Below are 21,785 nucleotides of genomic sequence, written 5' to 3'. Positions count from 1 at the left end.
TACTTCTGTCCTAGGTCAGGACATGTCAGCAGGACATGTGTCCATGTCATTTCTAAACAGTCATGGATTTTGTGGTTGTTGTCTGGTTCATTTTTTTGATTTTACAGGTTGGGAGGGAAGTTGTTTCCTTGCCTCCTATTTCCTCATCGCAGAATGCCTGTCCAGTAACATGAGAGTTAAAGTTCAGTGGATTTTTATATAAAAGTTTTGTGGTAGTATTATTTCTAAATAGTTGTAGGGGGGGGTGGGGAAAAACCTCATACAGAACCTGTGCCATGATTTTTGGGTTTTTGTTTGTGCATAGAGACTTTTCTTCTGCAAACTGACTGTAAGGGTGTGCTGCTGTCATGCTCATCAGAGGGGTTTGGTTTTGGTTTTGTTTTTTTGCAATGAGGAAGAAAGGATCTAAGGAAGGGATAGTGAAGGGCATTCATCTATTAAAATATTTATTTAGTTGCATGTGAGTGCACTTACATGTAAGTTACAGGTCTGGTTTGAAAAACAACACTTCTGCATATTTCTTTACCACCACACTAGACTGGCTTCCATCATATCTGTGGCTGATTTTTCAGTTTGTCAACTCTGGGAAAAAGAGTTCACAGACTGTGGGAAGGTGCCAGGTATGGAGACAGGAGAAAGCTGGAGCCATGCCTACACTCAGTGTCCTGTGTGCAGGATAAAAGGAAGTCTCTCTTCAAAATTAGCATCAGTCTCTCGCTGCCCTCTTTGTCCTCTCCTCCACCACTTCCTCTTCCCCCCATCCTTTTTTATTTTCCATATATAGTACTCTCCTCTACATTCTTTCTGCTGGAAGCACTTAATCTTCTGTTTTCTTTTTTATTTATTTTTCTTTTTTCCTTTATTTAGTCTCTTTCTCCCTGTTTTTCTCTCCTACACCTGCTTCCTTTAGTTTCTTTCCTGACTTCTACATGCCTTTCTCTCATTTCTTGTATTTCTTAGATGTTCTTACCTTCTTTAATGTAGTTGTAAATCCCAATACCCTTCCATTGCACCAGCTGTCTTCTTTCTGAATTACTGTCCTCTCCATCTTTCTAGTTCTCTTACTACACTCTCTCTTCCTGATTGTTTTATATACATACAGTGTATGTATATACATATATTTATATTATCACTGCCTTCTTTGCTGCCCAGTAGCATTCACAGAACTGTGTACATGTAGGAGCATATTTGTAAATTTATAGGGTGTCTAAACTTCACTGTTTGATTTCAGTCCAAGGAGGAAGAAGTCATGAAACGCTGTGTAGCTCAAATTTCAGCAGGACAGAGCCTTTACTTGCCTTACATGTTAATTACACTGCTGTGTGTATGAGAAACATGTATAACCCACCTTACTTTAAACTGTTATATATATACACCTGCTTTGGCTTTTGGCTCTCATTGTTCCTGCAGAGTAAGTTACTCTGGAATGCAGTGAGCAGCAAAGAGCACCAAATTACTGGGTGAGATCAGAGGCATCTCTGATTTTTGCAGATGTTGTTTCAAGTGATGAAGAGCAGCTGATGCTCAGCTGGCTTTCTCTAAATTTGAGAAGTTACATCACTTAAAGTAGTTGAAAGGTCTGCACTTTATAATAATGCCCATGCTTGGTTTTTTAATGAGATTTCCTGTGACTTCATTTTGTGATTCTAATATTTAATCTAAAATTTAACAATTTCTGATGATTTTTCATCTTTCCTTGCTGGATGTGCTAGTCTCAGACATCTTAAGAAACAAAGTAAAATGTAAATCCTGCCTTCTGAAATGCCTGTATTTTAAAGAGCCAGGATTGGTCTTTTAATTTCAATTCCAGCAGTGGCCCATGAGAAGGCAGCCAAGAGATGAGGCTGAGAGAGCTCAGTTTCTGTTTATTGTAGATTGGCTGGTACAAGGACTGAACTGTGATATATAGATAAATTGCAAGTGACAGCAAAGCATTGCTTAGTCATTTAAATACCACTGTAAAATCTTCAAGACACAGTTACTTACCTATTTATACAAAGTTAAGAGTAGTTGAAAAACCAATCAAATAAAGGTAGGTATAAGAATGAACAGGATTGAAATAAGTGGCTGGTGTCATGAATTTCGTTTTATGTGGTTCTACAAATTTAAGAGATTTAGACTCTGCCAATGTCTCTTTAATAAAAACATGCTATTATTATAATGGTTATTATAAATTCTTCTGCAGAGTTATTTCCTGGCATAGTAATTTCAGGGGATTGGCAAAAAGGTCACAGGTCTATAGTTTTGTGTTTAAACAACATCAGGCTTCCTGAGTTCTGGGTTTTCATTACTCAGAAGCAGGTTTATGACTGACCCAAGACTTGAATGAGCATTTGTGATCTTCAGTGTTAAAAAATAAATCAAAGCATTCTTTTGCCCCCTGTCAAAATGTGTTTGCAGTCAGGATTTAGTCTGTGTTTTGTAGAAATATCTGAGTCTCTTTACCTAAATACTTTATTCAGTGTATGCTGTTGCAGGTCACATGTGACATGAAAAGAGGTTCCTAATTCTATTTACTGCCTGTTAATAAGAGGGGTAGCCAGGTATACCTGCCTGGTTTGCTGAGAAGCCTCAAAAAAGCAAATTTTGGGCATGTTTTGTAATGGAGGGACACATAACTGTTGCAGAATATTCTTGGAATAGTATTTAAAATTGTCTGTTACTCTGTTCTGGGGAGAAGTAAGCAGCTCCTCCCTACATTTAAATTTCAGTTTTGCAAGTAAAGCCACCTATTCCAGACTAGAATAGCTGGATGTTGTAGTAACAACATTATTTTACCAAAACTTTGCCTACTTCCAACCTGATGAACCAGTGTCAGTAGCAACTTCAGCTGCAGTGTGAGAGCTACAGACTCTAGAGACTGAATTCATTTGTAAGAGAAAACTGACTGGTCATCTCCAAAAATGAGGCAAGAGAACCAGCATAAAATACCTGTGGTAACTTTGACTATGCACTGCATAAAGAGAAAATCCCAGGTTTCCTGCCTCATAAAGCAAATGCATGTCTGATTAATAATAGATCTGCTTCAGTAGGCAGAAAACTGCTCAATTCATCTCTGTCTTCTCAGAAGTAATTTGGTGTCATCCTGAAGAAGACATTCCACTAACTACAAAAGCATTTTGTGTACTAGTACTGCCTGCAGGAGACTGTCATAAGCATTTTGAATGTGGTTTTTCCTCTTTTTTATATATGACAACCCATAGTTTTTAACTTTTCAGAGTTGGCAGTCCCCAGAAAACTCTGAATAGCTGCAGCCATCCTTTTTTAGATATTCTTGTGGGAATACAGGAAAGACAAGGTTGTGTGCATGGCCCAGTGTCACTGCTCCTTTGGACACTGAGGTCATTTAATGTGCATTTACAGGAGGATCCAGAGTCTTCTCACAGAACCATGTTTGGTGTGGATTTTGTTACTGTTTCTGCAGAGTAGAGTCTTCTATTTATATCACTGGAATTGCAGCCTTTCCTGTGCAATTGGATCTGTTTTTATGGTAACTTAAGGTGCAGGGTGAGATTCATCTCACCCAAAAGTTTGGGCTGCTTGAAAATAGTGGGGCAGTGAGCAGCATTTTCTAACAAAGTTTTCTTTATGGAGTCTTAAAAAACAAACTAACACAGCCAGTCAGGTTAGTCAACTTCCTGATTTTTCCTGAATTACTAATATTTATGCATCATTCTAATTTGGATATTTCTAGATTCTCTCTAGAAATCTGCTACAGACCATGAGAAGTCTGAGACTTAACTTGTATGACTGTAATAATTCACTTAAGTCCTTCCTTTATTTTCTGTTCTGAGGCTAAACTGGGTGCACTTGCAATGTTGAAAAGAGGTTAAATCCTATTTCAAGAGGCTATGAGCTTTAATTATTAATATTGAGTGCCTTTACATTTTCCCCAAAGGTTAGAAATTTAGCTTGAATATGAATCTTCTTAGAAACAGGTGTGCTGTAAAGGTCAGTTAATTTTATTTTATGTAGTATCTCCTCCCTGAATTTTAAACTCTTCTGAAAGGAACTTTTAGACTTTTTTAACAGCTGTCTGTAAGGAAGAGAGTTTAGGTGTTCACAAAAATGCCTGTAAAATGGTTCTGTCACTTTTAAGCACAAACATGCTGTCATGTATTGCTGCTGTGCCAGTTTCTTATGCAGGTGCACATTATTTTTACATGAGTGAGGGACATGGCAGTAGGTGAAGCATAAAGCATAAGGTAAAACTCTAATTTGGGAGAGTAACAAACTCACTGTCAGAAAGTCCCATCAAATTTCTTAAGGGCATTCTTGGAAACTTTATTTTACAGCTTTCTATTCAATGTGACCAATGGACAGGAGGAAAAAAAAGACCAAACCCTAATTCTTTCAAATTCCCAAATATTCAAGAGGTTGTTGAGGTACAAATACTGAAAAATCATAACTTCCATTTCAAAGTCCACAAACTATCGCACAAAATAAAGTTTGTATAGTAAATAATACTGTCAAATAAAAAATGTGGTGGTCCAGAGCATTTGGTGTTTCACAACAACACAGCACTGCAGACAGCTTTGAACACACTTCTTACTGGCTCCAGGTTTGGCTCAGGTTTTGGTGATTATGGGCAACACTGAGCAGTATTAGAGACTCTTAAGATACCCAGGCCTCTGAAGTGACTCTTCTCTTGAGTTTTCTTTAAATACTCCAAATACAGAGAGAGGACTTTGAACCCAGAAAAAGAAGCTTTACTTGAAAATGGAATAATTCAAATTCCGAGCATGAAAAGAGCAGAAATAAAAGAGAATTTTAACAAATTTACTTCTACCAAATTGATCCTGAAAAGTCAAGAACTTTCCTTCAGACTTGGAGATCTCTAAGTCCTTCAACCTTTAAGTGATGTGCTAAACATGTAAGAAAACAGTGCAGTCCTTTTTGGGTCCCTGGGTGCTTTTTTCCCTTGCCTTTGGGGCTTAGCTGTGATCTCTCCATGCTCTCACCAGCAGATCCTCAGTTGTTACATTTTCTCAGGTTTCCTGCTGTGTCTTTGGCAGAGGGATGTGGATGGTTCCTTTCAGCTGAGCAGCTATTTCCATTATCAAAGAGGAAGCAAATTTTTCTCTTTTTCAGTGCACCCAGACTCATGCACAGCAACTAATAAAAGTCAAACCATTTTTTTAATTTGCTAAAAGTCACAGATTTTTAAAAGAACATAAATTAGTGCATCAAATAGGTGTAAGTAGTCAGACACACTTGATGGGAGAGAACTAAGAAGTTTTACTGCTCCTGAGACATGAGTTGTGAGTGAGGGGGATATTGTGGTTCTCAAACCTTGTACAGAGAACTGTGAGGAGAATCTGAGGCTGAGGTTTGTACTAAATGTTATGCAAGAGTTTCTAGATTTGTAATTTCTTCTTCTAAGCCATGAGGTTGCAAGTCTTGTATAATAGTTTTTATGTGTTTTGTTATGTTTATTCCAGTTTTTCAAGATTTTCAGAGAAATAAGTTATTTCTTTCTTGTGTGGTTGAGAGGCAGTTGTGTATGTTGTTTTTATTACATTCTGAAAATGCAGTGCAAAAGGCTTTGAGTTAAGGAGGGCTGGTAGGAATTGTTCATGCAATAGAAGATAAAATTTCAAGGAATGCAGCAATTTTTTACATGTTACCTATCTTGTCAAAAAGACACAAAGCAAATATATAAGTAAACAGCATAAGCATATTGATGAGAAATTAGTGAAATAGAGAATGTGTATAATTCAGTATCAGGAATTAAGAATTTATTTATGAAAAAGTATTCAGTAGCATGCCAGACCACCAGCATTGTTGCAGACTCACTGGATGTGCTGCCTTACCAGATGTTTTTACCACAGTGGAAGAAGTGAAGAAATGGTCCATGGATGATGAGATAAGCCAAAGTTGGCATTCTAGTAAGGCACAGAGGTGGCAGCCACCACTGATACTCTGATTTTTAAACCAGTTGTTTCACACAGAACCACTGGGGGCTGGTTTACTGTGGATTTGTGTTGTGTTTCTTTGTTCTTTCCTGCTGAGAGTTCAGCTTTTCCCCATGGACTTCCACCTTCCACCATGCCTCCCATTTCTCTTTTCTGTCTCCATAGCTCTTGCTTCTCTCTCACCCCCATGCCTTATAAAAATCATCCCCATCATCCTATGACCCAAAAAGCAGCAGGTGTAATAGCTGGGTAGGAGATAACCAGGCAAGCAGGACAAACAGAACAAAAACACATTGCAGCCTTTTTTGTCCCCCAGAGGATTCAGCATCAGGTGTTTCTCCTTCCCTCCTTTATCCCAATGCTGATTTTAAAAATATTTGTGAATGCATTGGTTCTTCCTGAATTTACTGATGTTTCGGATTTGGTTTCAAAATAATTCTTACTGGTGTTTGATAATTTTACAATATGTATTTAAAATTGTCCAGCAGTTCAAAAAGAGAAGTGAAGATTGGGGTGGGAATGGTGAGGGCAGGCCAGTAATCCAAGACACTTCATAAGACACTGTTGGAAGCAAGGCTAAAACAGAACAAAGCTGAGCTTCATAAAATCAGGTTTTAACCTCTCTCCTATTAAGCCGTTTCTTATGTATAACTACATTATCTGTGAGTACTTTGGATATATGTAAAATTTATTCAGTGAGTTTTTCTGTTAAAACTCCAACTTTTTTAAGCTCCTGTTCCAGTTGCACCAGATGAATTGAAAGTTTCCTTTTCCAAAGTTCAGTTTACCGTGAGCCTTTGCTTTATTGATTTTTTTTTTTCATTCTTTTTTTTTTTCTCCTGTCTGTTGCCCTATAGGAGCAGTCTCACAGGTGCTGGACAGCCTGGAAGAAATTCATGCACTTACAGACTGCAGTGAAAAAGATTTAGATTTTCTTCACAGTGTTTTCCAGGATCAACATCTTCACACGTTACTAGATGTAAGTTTTCTGTGATAAACTTTGAATGTGTTCCTGTATCTGTTTTCATTGGGTAATATTTTGTTTTATCCTGAGCATATTACCTTTTTTGGTTTAGTTACCAAAATCACTTTCTTTAGTTGTAGAATGTAAGAATCATCCAGCAAAAATGCGTTTTTAGGACTGTAATGTAGAGTATTTTAGAAAATGTAAATGATAAAGAGTTTGAGTTAATAGGTTTGCTTTGAAATAATTCATCAGAATAACTTTTTGTTCTTTTAATAAGGGCCAGAATTTAGGTTTTATTTTAAATGTGAATTGCAGCTGTATCACTGTACATATTCTATTATTATTAATATTAAATGTATTGATCTTTGGCCAGTTCTGGGGATATTCTTGTAAGTGTGGCACTTTTTGTGTGAAGCACCCAGGTATGCTCATTTCTCTTTTACACTTGGACACAGTATCTGATAGGCTCCATCATGTAAAATCTGTATTGCTCTGTGGTTCTGGAGAGCTGTTAGTCCATGAGGCAGCAGTATCTTACTGGAGTGCCAGGATATTCATTGAATGACAAATTCCAAAGCACATCATGCTGTCAGTGACTTTGTATCTGCACAGCACTGAGGTCTAAAGTGAAAGTCAAGAAAGATGATGATGATTATTTTTTTCTGGGATATGTGGATATTAATGTTGAAGACAGAGCACTTGCATTTCAGACAAGACAAGCTTTTTCTAAAGCAATCTACACCTTGCTCTGAGAAAAAGCTCTGGATGGAACCAAGAGGCAGCTTGGCAAGTGCTGTGACACAGCAGAGGCAGGTCTGTATAGCAAAGCAGCTGGCACTGGGGAGCCAGTGCTGACAGTTCTGTGTGTTCTAAGGACTTTCACTTTATGCCAGTTGTACTGCAGTCCTGTGGACTGGATAACCACTGTAGGGAAACAGCATCTTTTATTTTAATGTTGTTTGAGAGTAAATATGCTCTGGTAACAGTGTATGCTGAAAAATAAAGAATGGTATGTGGGCATAATGAGATTAATTTTTTAAATGTGCTTGTGTGATCACATGGATGAGGACCTTTTTAGTGCAATGTCTTAAACTCAACAGCTCAGTGAATATCACAAATCTAACAAGATGTGTGTGGTTTTTACCCAGTGGAAGAGCCATGGGGGTAGGAGTCATTCCAGCTGAGATGATTGTAGAGACTTGAGAGAGTTTCTGCTCTGGTTCCTCAGTGCAGCTCTGCAGGAGCACGAGCTGAATGCAGACAGTGCCACAGGTCCTTTGGTGTCCAAACTCTTTAAAGTGTAGTGAATGATTTGTACACTTGTTACAGTTTGATCAGTCACTTGAATTCTGTGCATTCTTGAAGTCTGAGGGATTCCAGTCCCCACATCCAGTCTGGGTTCTGGGCTGGTCTGTGTGGGAACACAAAGCTGCTGGCAGAGCTGCCCCTGGGGCTGGGGGTTCCAGAGAGGGGGAGCTGGCTGCTAAGTGATGATGGCATTGCTCTGGCATGGCACTGCAGTTCTAATCTTTGTTCTCTGATAACTGTTTATGCATTTTTCATCAAAAGTCACTGGATAAAATTATATGACGCACACAGGAGGAAGGGACTGAGAGCTCATGACTTTCTAAATTGCATCTCCAACAACTCATCTTTGCAATTTGCATTTAAATATGAATCTTTTCTTCCCAATTTAAGCTCACCTAGCTTGTGTCCCAGATGCTTAAATTACCTTTTATATGGCATGCTGTAACATAGAAAGGTAATCAGTTAATATGAACAAGAAATAAAAAATCTGGAGAGGAGTAGAATGCCATGAGTGTAGTAAGAATCAAAATACTTTTGTCACTCATGCAGAAAGGTTTTAGATATTTATTACCCATTGTTGTGTTATTACCATATAACTTCTTGGGCTTTGGTAAACCACATGGCCTTAGTTTCAGTATTTTTCTGGATGACAGGTCTGCCAGACATTAACTCATACTTCTGCAATGCTTTTGCTTTTTTCTGCTCTTGACAGTACCAGTCTGGTTCCTAGTACTTGGTTCATGACCTGTTACTGCTGTAATGGTCTGCTGTAGCTTTTCAAATGAGAAGAACCAGCAGTGAATTCATACAATTTTCACATTCTTCATCACAGTCATTCTCATAAACAGAAAGGGCTGCATTTAATTGCACCTTACAAAGATACCTGTGAGATCAAGGCCATCAAAAAGCATTTTTATTTTATTATGCTATGTGGAAGGGAGATAATAGAATCTTCCCAAAGATACTTTGATTAGAAACATAGAAAATAAAATTCCAAAAGAGTGCAGTGTCCTGAAATACATATTTTAAAGCCTGAAGCAAGTTACAGACAGTATTATTTGTAAGGGTAGCTTTTTCATGTCAGTAACTTGAATGTGGGAGATTGATTTCTGGTTTTGTATCAATACTATTCCAATTTCTTTCTCAGACTTCTGAAAAAATCACCAATTGTACTTGGATGCAGTTCTGTTTGTTTATTGCTCTCAGAGTATTTGGGGTTACTGCAGCCACCAGACCAAGTAACCTATAAACCATTATATCCCACTAAGTAGGAATTTTCTATTCTATTGCAAAGTTGTGGCTGTCACTTCGCATTAAACTACTGTTCCTCTTCTGTGGCCATTTTCCACAGTTAAATTTGTTCTCATGTTCCTACTCTTTCTCAAGAGTTATCCTTATTTTTAGATTAAGCACATGATGGTAGATCATGCCTGCTGCTGAAATACCTTATTTTGCCTCTGAATAACTTCTTCTGAAGGCCAAAAAAGAAATGACAGTCGTTTTGTTAAGGGTGCAAGTTACCCATGTGTTGAGTTTTTTTCAGATCACAAAATAAAAATCTTCCTTCTCAGTAATTCATTAACTTGGGTGTTATGAGGACAGGCACCTCTGAAGGCCACAGAAGGCATCATCCCATCAATTGTCTTTAATTTATTAATTTGTTTAAATAGCTGTCTTAAGATTCTCTTCCAATTTACTTGGTGGGCAAAGGTGGTCAAAACAAGGGGGAAAAAGGTGCCAGCTACTTAGAAATTAGTTAATATTCACTCTCAGCCAAATTCTGCAATACAGAAGCATGTCCTGGTGTGGGTTTATTGAATAGTTTCATTGTGTGTGTTTTTCATCATTTTACAGAATCCTATTAGTTGTGTTGAGTGCTCTGTAAATTCCTGCACTGAATTTACACAATTTATTATCAAAAACTTTATTGTGTTTACTGCAGAGAGTAAAGACCCTTCTAAAAACAATCATATGGAAATATGTATTGTTTAATGATTGATTTTATTATTTTTTTAATAAGTAAATGAGTAACTTTGGTTTGGACAGATTTTTTCTTTTTTCTTGCTCTGTTAAATGTATGACGATCAAAATTTTGGTGAATGCTATAGGACATTTCTTTGTGTCACTCAGAAATGTCTGGGTTTATGACTATATAAAGCTTTATAGACTGTTTCATTCCAGTATCCAATTTAGATGATAAAGAATGCAGTACAGTATATAAATAACTCTATGGAAAAACAGAGTTAAATTTAAGTAGTGAAAGCAGTGTTTTTATTACCATGGACAGATTTTTAGAAGCCTTATCAAATGCTTGAATTGAATTCTTTCTTATTGACTTTCATGAAAGACATCCTGGGACACACTGCTGTCCTGTGTCAGCAGTACTGATAAAGAAATTAGAAGTGTGAAGAGGTTACTAATTGTGGAGGTCATGACAAAAGACTTTACTTCAATGATGATTTGTTTGGCAAACTGTAGTGGGGAAGAGTTTTACACATTATGTTTCATCTCTGTCAGTGCATCAGAGGAATTTTGCTCAGATGTAAAGCCAGGAGCTGCTGTTTTGTGCAGCTGCCTGCACTGAAGGAGGGAAGAGAAATCATTCTCCTGTTGAGTGGAGTGCTCTGGTCACCTCTGCAGCCCTGGCTGGGCTCATTCTGAATGCAGATGTCGCTGGATTTACAAGTGAGATTTGCACCCAGCAGGAGAACAATATCAGCTTTTGTGTGCCTGGGGCCTCTCTGCTGGCTTTGTCTGCATCTGTCTGTCCCAAGGCACAGATACTCTCTAGGCTGATGTCTTTTGGCTTTTCCTTTTAAAAGTTTGTTCCATTATTTTCATAGATGGAATCGTTGAGGTAAGTGTTGTTATTTTTGTGATAGAAATGTTACAAGCTTTTAAGAAAGCTTATTTTACTTTTTGCTGACCTAACACATTACACACGTATGGTTTTAACTAAATGATGTTAAATCAATTTTGCACTGGCCATTTGTATCATATCTATGTGTGCAGCCTCTTCTTTTTCAAGTTTAATTCATATTCACAATGCAAATATTTGAGGCATACTGATTTCTCAAGAGAATCTCACTTCTGTGTCTGTTATCCTTTATTGTTCATGGTAGTGTTTCACAGGAATCTGCATCTGTGCACACTTCAGAGTTTCCTTTGGATTTTTGGATTTTTTTTTTAATTCTGTCACCCAAACAGATTTGGTCCTGAAGTCCAGACTTTTAAGGAAACATATTTTCTCTTCTGCTACAATCAGTGCTGTTGGAACCTCAGTTTAGCTTCTTACATGGTTGGCTAAAGCTTTCTGCTGGGTTTATTTTGGTTTCTTCTGTTTATCCTCCCAGTCTGGATGTTGGCACAGTAAATTTGTAAAAGTCCTTTGTAAAAGTTGCAGTTATTCAGCAGTGTCCAGGCATGGCTGACACTATAGCCCTCTACTTGACAATGTTTTAAACTCTCCATGCATTTATCCCTCGTCTGCTCTTTTTTGAACAAAGTGTATTATTTTAACAATTTTAATATGTACTTTAGAATTTTAAAAAGGGGGAGGGAGGGCAAGCAAAAACATTTTCATTTTTCTCTTCGGGATGCTTTCATTTGCTTTTTTATTTTAAATCATGAATAGACTGGTGGAATATCTATCATATGATGTAGAAAATAAAATAAAACTAGCAGATGTGTGCAAAAAGCTTAAATGTTTTCCAAGATCATCCAGTTTTACTGTGTTTTGATTTGAATGAGTGACTTTCTATGTGAATCACATAGTGTGGTTGGAGTTTTTTTGGATGCACATTGGTCCTTACCCTCTTGAATACTGATTTTGTTAACACTTACAGGGGGAAACATGTTTCAGTGAAACCTGAATGCTTCTCTTTTGTAAAAACAGATCACATAGTGTGTCATGGATGTCTTGCTTAAAATCCCTCAGAACATGTTATGCTTAAGTGAAATAATACTTTATCATTTTTAAAACACTTTTTTTTCATATTTTTAATTGTCCTTTATTTCATATCTTTGTAAGACAAAAACACATGGAAAATATTTGTTTAAAAAAAAAAAAAGAAAAAAAACCCAGAAGAAACTATGTTGGCAGGAAGGCACCTTGCTATTTGGGGAATCAAATCTGGCTTTTATCCCAGTGCAGAGGCAGCGTGCTCAGCCCCAGGGAGTGGGAGGGACTGTCCCTCTCTGCTATGGGAACTCCTTTCCCAAGCAGTAGAGGCAGAACAATGACCAAGCCTTAGGGAGAATTGTGAAGAATTCCTTCAGCAGGTGGGCTGGATCATCACCACCAGTGCATTTGTTCTCTAACAGGTAACTTCTCTGGAAGCTCTGTCTGAAAGAACACAAAAAGCACAGGCTATCCTGGAATTCCTTCTGCATTATTTCATAATCATTCTCTGAAATACTTTCCATTTTCATCTCCCATCGTGCCTTTGCATTTCATTTTCTCTGTTGCTGGGATAGGTGGATCGCTTTGCCACTCAGCATCATCTCATTGTTTTCTTGTTCTTCCTGTTCCTCTGCCTTACGAATTAAATGGGGGATTTATTTTATATTTAGCATTCAGAGCAGAAAGTGTTGTTCCACATTTTTGTAATATAGTTCCACATTTTATACTATAGTTCCACATTTTTATTATATTTATATAAGAGTGATAAGTGAGTGGGTCTCTTAAATGTAATACAAATATGAGCCAACAGTTGCTTTTATATTAACAGAGTAATTTTTGAGAAATTTATGTATCCACCACTTTCCAACATTGCAAAATTCTGGCTCAGTTTTCATGACACTGTGAGAGTTACTTTGTTATACTTAACCTGTTTTCTTTTTAACTAATATTCTGTCATTTTGAGTTTTCATAAGCTTGATGCTGGTGTGGTGAATCCTCAAGTGAAATTCAGCTTGATAATGTACTTTAAATGGAAATTTTAGTGCCTAACCCATTCTTCTTGACCTGATGTCATCTTCCCTGTGTAAAAAGTTGTCTTGTCTGTGTGCACCAGCATCTCTTACTCCAAAATGCATAGACTTCTTTTTTTATGTGGAACTAAAAATTCCCATTGTTTCAGTGTCTTTTTAAGTTACTGGGCCCTGATATTTCAAAGAGCAGTGGCATTGTATTACTGACACTTGTGAAGCATTTTCATATTGTCAGGGGATAAAGAGGATCAATTTCATATTTAACTTTCTACATTTTCTTCACTTCTTGTGTTGTGTGTAGTTCAAGTTCCTTTTTAACCATAAGGGCTACCTGTTGTGTTTGGGTTTTTTCCCTTATAAACCTTCAGATTCTTAGATTTATTATTTCTCCAAGAGCTTGGGATCTACTCTGAGAAATGGCAAAAATAAAGAAATGCTGCAGCACCTGGGCCACAAATCTTGAATAATGCTTCAGATTTCTTAGTCCTGGGAGCTCAACTTTGGAGTGATACTTCAGTCTGCACTTACTTTACATCCAAAAACCCAAAGGCAATGCACAACCAGCCCAGTGAGCTCTGTTTGTGTCTCTGAATTCAGTCAGCCCTCAGTGCCTCCTTCTTCCAGTCCTTCAGGTGGTGGGCAGGGACATGATGGCTGTTCTAGGTGCTGGTGATCTCATTGCAGTGTGTTTTTATTCTCAAGAGTATCCTTGCAGAAAATTTAGGTGAACAGGTAGAAACAAAAATAGGTGTTCATTCCAGCATTAGCACCTCCTGGTGCAAGGTGTGCACAAAACAGGGGAGGAGCTGTGCTATTGTTAGTTATTGTGGATTTAACTAATTTTGTGGGTTTTGTATCCCCCTGGAATGAGGATTTTCTCTTCAGGATGATGATCCAACCCTGACAAGGAGCTTTGGCCGACAAGATTGGGAATTAAACCCATTTAGGCCAAACCTGACTCTGTTAGTTCCTGTTCTTGGTTGTTAGTCCCTATTGAAAGGTGAGGGGAAGACAGGAGCAAAGATTGTTCTGTGGGGGATAGAAAGGTGCTGTCCATGGAACAAACTCGTTATAAAGCCTTTCTGTACTGAGGGAGTAGTTTTTTCTGATCTGCTTATTGAATCATTTAGTTTGGAAAAAACCTTTAAGGTCATCAAGTCCAGCTGTAAACCCAACACTGCCACGTCCACCAGGCAGCCTGTTCCAGTACTTGATAACCCTTTTGGTGAAATTTTCCCTGATATCTAATCTAAAACTTCCCTAGCACAACTTAAGGCTCTTTGCTCTTGACCTATCCCTTATAACTTGGGAGAGGAGATCAACCCCCAGCTTGCAGCTCCCTTGAACGAATTGTAGTGATAAGGTCTCCTCTGAGCCTCCTTTTCTCCAGACTAAACACCCCAAGTTCTCTCCTCCCTCTGTTTAGACTTGTGCTCCAGACCCTTTCTCAGTGCCTTTATCTAAATTCCCTCCTGCACCTCAATGTCTTTCACATTTACTTTTGTCTGATCAGCTGCATGGTGTCGTCTCTAAAAGTGCTTTGCCTTGGTTTTAAGATCAGCTTCAATTATATCTGATGCAGTAAAAGAAAAAAAAAGTCACTCTGTTACTGAAATAATGGGATTTTTGTGTCCTTGAAGTCACTAATATGTTAGAGTACCTTGGGAAATAGTGTTCTGAGCCCATTTTGCCCAACACTACTACTGGTACATTCCAGAGTTTGAGTGTTTTGCTTTTTCAAATGAGACCTTTGAATTTTATTGTATTGGTTTTCCAACTGCTGTGCTGGTTTTGTTGGTACTGCCATGTGCAAAGCAGTATCTCATCCTAGTTTGGCATATTCCATCTTTGCAAAAGATGTTAAAACATTTGCAGTGTGAACAGGATAAAGTCTGATTATGTCTGTGTACTGTCTGGCATGTCTTTAGCATCTGCTGTCACTTGTGGAGAATTGCAGCTTCTGCAGTCAATAAAATTTTTATGATGAGTATTAATTTGGGTATTCCTTAAAACAGGAGACAAATTACTGGGTTAGAGTCCTACTTGGTAAGGAAATAAAATGCTGTCAGACACTGGAGTCTGGGCTCATCATACATGAATGAGGCATTTAGGGACACCTGAAATTAAATAGAAGAAAATAATGTCTGCTGTGATTTTGAGGAGTAGTGTGACCATTCATTATCAGTACTTCTATGAGACAACTTAAATAAATAAAAATTTTCTTGGTAACTGTGAAGCAAATCCAGAGGCACAGTTCAGAAAGTGGGGCAAGAAATGCACATACCCTGCAGTTTACTCTGTACAAATACAGTCCTTTCCTTGGCTCTTCTGCCTCTGAAGTGTTAAGGCTTTGATAATCTCTTGATAATCTCTGGTAAAAAGGATTATGTTCTACAATAGAGCTAGAATTCGTTTGTAGGTCATGTACACTGAAGGTAGAAGCTTCACCCCTTGCAAAGAAATAGCAAGTAAGATATTACTGAATATCTGTGGGTCTGAACCAGTGTAAGCATAGGTGTGTCCTTGAATCTGTTTTTCACTGTATCAGTGAGTGGAGCTGCAGAGATTTGGGTTGTCTTTGTTTCAGACTGACCCTTGTGTGATTTCCCCACAGTTCATGACTGCCCGCAGTTTTGCTGCAGCATTATAACCTTCTGAGAGAATTTAAACTTGGGTACATTCTCACTTTTTAAGGTTCTGATCAAAAGATACACAACAGATATACCAACACTTAGCTACACAACAGCATAAAAAAACCTTTTCAGTGTTCTTTACCTTAACCTTCTGGTTCCCTTCATGTTTCCAAGCATCCAAAATATGTCAGTGGAAGACACACATGATAAATATTGACTGGTAATGTCTAATGCCACAGGGCATCTCTCACTGTTGCTGACACAGTGAAGGGCTGTGTGCTTTCCTTACAGCTCTCAGATTGCCACAGGCAGACCTGTGAAGGCAGTGAAGAGGATTTTTACTGGGATCTTTTTTACCCTTTGGATCACTAAAAAGGCAATACATGCACAGACCTTTGGCTGTGGCTTGGAGATGTGTTTTCCTTCTCAAAGGAGCCTACAATCATTTCAGGGTTCCACCTTGACTAGAGAGATACCTTATGTCTCACCTGTCATTTAATTTACATTCATCTGCAGTAAAATAAACCTTCATCATTTGTGTTTTACTAAGATACTGTTCTGGGAACTCAGCAGGACCACATCTGACAGGCAGTTTTTTGTCATGTACAACACACTGAAGGATCAGGAATTTTGTTCCATCAGTTCTTGAAGTAGATCAGTTCATGTATCTCCTCCCATAGCAAGGCACTACCCCTAAGAACAGGTATTATGTTCTGTGTGCCTCAGAAATGTGGTCATTAACAACCTGTTAATATGGATTAAACATTCTCCAGCTGGCATTTAGCTTCACTGGTGTGTCAGAATTTCAGAGTTTGTGCAGTGAAGTTTGTCATTCTCACTCTCTAGAACACATTTGTTTGCCAGTCACATGCAATGGGAACTGAACTAATGCACAGAGAAAAATGGTTTTTCCCCAGTCGAGTTTCTCTCCTCTATTCTTCCTCCAAAAAGTTACATTTTGGTTTAAAACAAAACAAGTGAAGAAGCTCAGATGAGAGATGACCAAAAAAAAAGTAAGCAGCTTCTAGTAAAAACTGAAATTTCATAGGGCTGACTGAGTTTAACTGGCATCATTTTCTCTTATGTGCAGTAGGTAAAGGTGTAAGAAAATCTGGTTTTATGTTTATTTCTGGTAGAGGTAGCACTAAGTGTAACTCTGCTCTAAAAGACACATTATCAATAGGTAAGAATATAGATAACTTCTAAAAACAAGATACAGTTGGCCTGCTTTTTACAGATAAAAGTTCCTCTAAAAATTTGAAGAGTATGTATTTAAATTCTGACGTGGGAATGATCAAACTTAAAACTGCACATCAGGGTCCAGTTGCTACTGCAACATTTTTTACTGGAAAGATTATTCATGTGTTGCTTGAATATGAATATGCACAGAGGAATTGAGTATTTCAAAATCTGCATAACCCTTGTCAGGGTTACTGAAAGTCTGAATGCTTCCAGTAACAAGCTGCAGTGTTGGCAGCTGCCAGTTTTGGGACATGACAGAAACAAACACTTGTTTGTTCAGACAGAATTAATGTTCTGCTTTAGATTGTCTTCTGTGAACAGTCTTTCAGGGAATCTTGATTTTAGCTGATAAAACTGCTTCCTGAACCCTTTTGTTGAGTTAGTTTTGTTTGCATTGCTCAGCGTTTCACTGGATGAGGAACTGGAATGCAGATGTTGATTATGCTCCTCTTCTCTAGTGAGTGTGTCACAGGAAAGGATTTGAAGCTGTGGAGGGCTGTAACCTACAGTGCTCTAGCGGGCACAAGGTAGAGTCTGAAGGATGCTTTGGACTTTGGTACAGGATGGAACAGTAAAATGTTCTGTACAATTATGCTGGGAAGCAAATGCTAGGTCCCTGACGCTAAAATGGTAGAAATTAACTTGATGCACAGTCCTTAACAGTGAACAGAGGGTTTGAAAGAGTAAACTGTCTTTAAACAAAATAAGGCTTCTGCTGTGACCTTGCTTCTCTGTGTTTTCCAGTAGGAGTTATTAGCTTCAGGGATGTTTCCTTGAGTGTTTAGAATCCCAGGGAAAGAAGCACCCATGGGAACATTATAATATTTTGCATGGAAAAGGAGATGTGAAACAGAACTGGCAGAAGAAAGAATGACGTGATCTAGAATTTATCTAATTGGCCCTTTAATTTTAGCCATTGTTTGATACTGCTACTTGTGAGTATTATTTATTCAGTGGGTTGTGAATTTCTTTCAGTCTCTGAGCACATGAAACCTCTGGGGTGGATGGAGAACCACGATAGGGAGCTGTGGGAGGTAACAGAGCAAAAAGCCTCTTTGTTAGTAAATGCTGCTGTGCAAGGGGCAACACCTTCAGATGAGAATTTTTTAGATGGTACAAAACCTAAAAGTGATGAAAACCAGCCCTCTAATATCACTGTGCTGCCTGTGATTAAACTGTTCAGAAAGTTAAATATATAAGGACATATCATAATGATTATTTCCAGAGGTTTCAATGGGGAGGTTTCATATTTGAGGTTGGCAGCTGAGTGGTCTGAATTTCAACTGGATGCCCACAAAATGTGTGTTTGTATTGAATGATCAGGGGGCTTTATGCTCCAGAAGTTCAGTAGCTCTTGTTTTAAGAAGTTTCTCATTTGTGTCACAGAAACTTGTAGGTTTGGGTAGATAGAATACTTACTGATTTCACTATGTGATTTAATCTTTATTACATTCAAGGTCAGACCATGCAGTGAGGCTGAATTTCTGCTACTTGTGACATATCCAAATTTTTCACTGTGACATGGGATGAGGTTTGCTTTGGGACAGTATCCTGACTCCTCTTACAGGAAATGGTTAAAAAGGAATTTCTGCACATCTGAAAAACTAGTCAGAAGAGAGGAGTTTGTTGTTTTGTCTCGCCTGCCTGATTGTGGATTAGGCTCTGGGCTGTCTGCTTTAAATATCAGAGGAGACGAGCTCCCTTTGTACAGGCAGAAGACAAAAAACCTCGACGCTGCAAAAGCTGGTCAGCTGATACAACTCAACTTGTGGGTATTCTCTTCATAGCTTTTGTGTTCTGGCATGCAAAATTGAAATCAAAGCTTGTGTTTTTGATAAGCAGTACTATTCTGTTTATTAGCTATAATGTCAATGTATGTTTGTTGTATCAAGTTTTGTTAATGCATCAGTTGGGATTGTTGATCTTGTCTAGAGCAAATAATTTCTTTCTAGGAAATGCAGAATAGCTGATGCTGAGGAGCAAGACTGAGGTGCAAAGTATTCAGAAGTCTGGAAATGCCAAGAGTTACATATGCTGTTGCATTTTACTTGTTTTTTAATTATTATAAATTTTTAAGTGATATGTTTATTGCTTATTGCTGAGTGAAGTTGTTGGAGGTTGTGTTCCTGGGCTGAGTGAGTGGGCAGTTATTCACTGGAAAATAGAGAACCCACCAAAGAGAAAGCCCTTGATTAGGGCACACATCTTGCATTGCTTTAAGTCTGTTGGTATTGCAGAGAAAAGCTGCAATACCAGAGGACAGTGAAGAATGAGCCAGTTCATTCTGCTCCACAAGAAACCACCTTTGGTGTGGTCCCTGTAGGACTTAGATTTGCAGGGCTGCTGAAAGGAGACAGCATTGTGAGCAGGGTGGGTTTCTGTGATTAAAATGCTGTAGCTAACTGCACAAAGTAATTCTTCTGTACCACAGGGAGCATACAGAGCCTGGTGTAGGTGTAATTAATGTTCACTTTAATCTATGATGTGTGCAAACAGGTTTCATTCAAACTTTACTTATACTCTTTTGTAAAACACTCATGTTAAGGTGTGTTAGATTGTTACATGCAAGGCAGCAAATGTTCTTTTTAGTGTGTCTGAATGAAACCTCTACATTCAAATGCCTTCATAAATTAATTAAGCTGTAAATTCCTTAATTCTAAATTGCTTTTACTACAGCTAGTATATAAGTGCAAAAATATTGAAAAGTGTTGCAAAAGCAATCTTTTTTCAGATTGCAAAGAAGGCAGGACTGCATCACCAGTTCTGCTGCATTAATGCACATTATAAGCTTTGCTCCTCTTGCAAAAAAATCTCTATGAGCTAACTTGGAGTATGCCATTTCAAGATGAGATCTCCAAATCCACATCCTTTCTCTGGGTGAGGCCATGTTCCAGCTCCACAATGAATAGATCCCTTGCCTTGGGTAATATATCATCCTTAAACCTTAATGCAAATAGGAAGATTTTTCTTTTAAGTGCTGTCAGAGTTCCTCCTAATAGTTTGATGCCTTTGAAGCAAACCTTGGTAAGCAGAAGTCCTAGAAGATGAAATTTAAGTGCCATGCCTCAGCATGAAGGCACTGTGGAAAAATAAATGCACCCTTGTTTAGTCTGAACTTTGCCTTGATTTTTTTTCTAAACATTCTTTGAGGAACTCTGCTCCCTAATTTTCTTTTTGCCTTCTTCCTAATCTCAGAAGATAACTCTCCCCTGTTAGTGGGGAAAAAATTGTTTCTGTAAACTTCTGGTTGTTTTGGGTGACAGTAACAAGGGAAATCAGCAACTTCAGCAACTTAGCTTCTCAACCATTGCTAGAAATAACTAATAAAAGCATTTTCAAGGTAACTTTTTTGTAATTTCATTACTCTTAAAAAGGGAAAAGACATGCAATAATATTCATGGTGGGTGTCATGCATTTTCTGCTGTGCTTTGGTTCAGTACACAGTGCTCAGTGCAGTTTCTTAACAGGCATAGAAGAGTGGTACATTTGTAATTTGCAGTTGCTGGAGTTTGGGTAGATTTTGTTAATTTATTTAAGAAAAGGTAAAACAAATAATTGTGTACACAAATAAAATATCTCCTGAACTTCAAGCTAGCAGAAAGGTTTTATCTCAAAGCTTTCAATAGTGGTCAAGGCTGCTTAAACTGTGGAGTTTAGTGGTGTTTTGGCTGCACAAGGTGAAAGTTGTTGCACTGGAAGGAACTGATGTAGCTTGACTTTGCTGCTATTCTTTCCCCAGGAGAATGGTGTAACTGTCTTGCAGGGAATGTTTTTTGGAAATGACAATGTTTGCTGGTTTTGTACTTATTTGTGTATGGGCTTGAAATGTTCAGCATGTTTGTTAAATTGTTAACCCAGGAAAGTGATGGTGATGTTGGATTGCATTTCTGGCAGTTTCTGTATCTGCTAAGACTGAATGGTATTTCATGTTGTGTGAGAAAGAGAAGAGGGCAATTCTGTGTCCTGGCAAGATTCCCTTTTTCAGACATCCAAGGCCATTCTAAGCCAAACAGTGGAGCTGTGAACATCCCAGAGGAAGCTCCTGAGCACTCCTTGCTGAGCAACCTAAATTGTGCTTTCACCTCATCCTTGGCAGTGTTAGGATTTGCTGAAGGTTTGAGAGTCCTTTTTGTATTTTGAATGCTTTTTTACATCCAGTATTTTGAATTTCAGTTAATTTTTTTAGTATTTCTGAAGTTGAGAGATTCTCCAACTTCCCTGGACAACTTGCTGCAGTGTTTCACCACCCTTGTTGTGATAAAAATGTCTTTTATTCCCTAAAAATGTTATTTGTGGGGTTTTTTTCTGTCTTATATATCAAAGAAATAGTCTAACACAATTAGAAAATAATTACAGGCATGACCATCTTTATATCATTTGAAATGTAAGCCAAAAGCTTTGATTTGAAAATTCTGCTTACTACAGTACCTGTTTATTCTTAAGCATACATCTATTCCTTTAAAACATGCACAGTCTGTTAGGTTTGTATGAAAAAGAGCCTGCAATGTCTTACCTCTAATTTGAAACCTGAAGATCTTTCTTCTGTTGTGCTTTGCTTAGTTAAATGTTTTTTTAAAGGGTTTTTTTAAAAAATAATTATCATGGAAGGTTTTCAGTACCCTGTTTAAATTCAATTGCATTCTTCTGTCTTCTAGTAAAACAAGGTTACCCTCTTTTATGAGTACTCATTCTTGGAAGGTTTGTTTTTCTGTTCTCAGAGTATTTGGCTTTTGTAATGTTCTGTCTTCAAGAGCATTTTCCTATGTTCCATGGTTTATTTAAATTACT

General features: G+C 37.9%; 1 protein-coding gene across 7 annotated transcripts in view; it reads left to right on the top strand.

Moving 5' to 3' along the window:
- Positions 1 to 21,785, top strand: part of CASK (calcium/calmodulin dependent serine protein kinase) — a 188,887-nt gene that overhangs the window by 128,221 nt on the left and 38,881 nt on the right. For all 7 annotated transcript variants that reach the window (XM_033052486.2, XM_033052487.2, XM_033052483.2 and 4 more), the window contains one exon: positions 6,773 to 6,894. In XM_033052486.2, the coding sequence (XP_032908377.1) occupies positions 6,773 to 6,894 (122 nt within the window). The remainder of the gene's footprint in view (positions 1 to 6,772; positions 6,895 to 21,785) is intronic.

Source organism: Catharus ustulatus, chromosome 2 (assembly GCF_009819885.2).
Source record: "Catharus ustulatus isolate bCatUst1 chromosome 2, bCatUst1.pri.v2, whole genome shotgun sequence".
NCBI classification, from domain to species: domain Eukaryota; kingdom Metazoa; phylum Chordata; class Aves; order Passeriformes; family Turdidae; genus Catharus; species Catharus ustulatus.
Note: the sequence above shows the minus strand (reverse complement) of the source record. Positions and strands in the feature narration are given on the sequence as shown.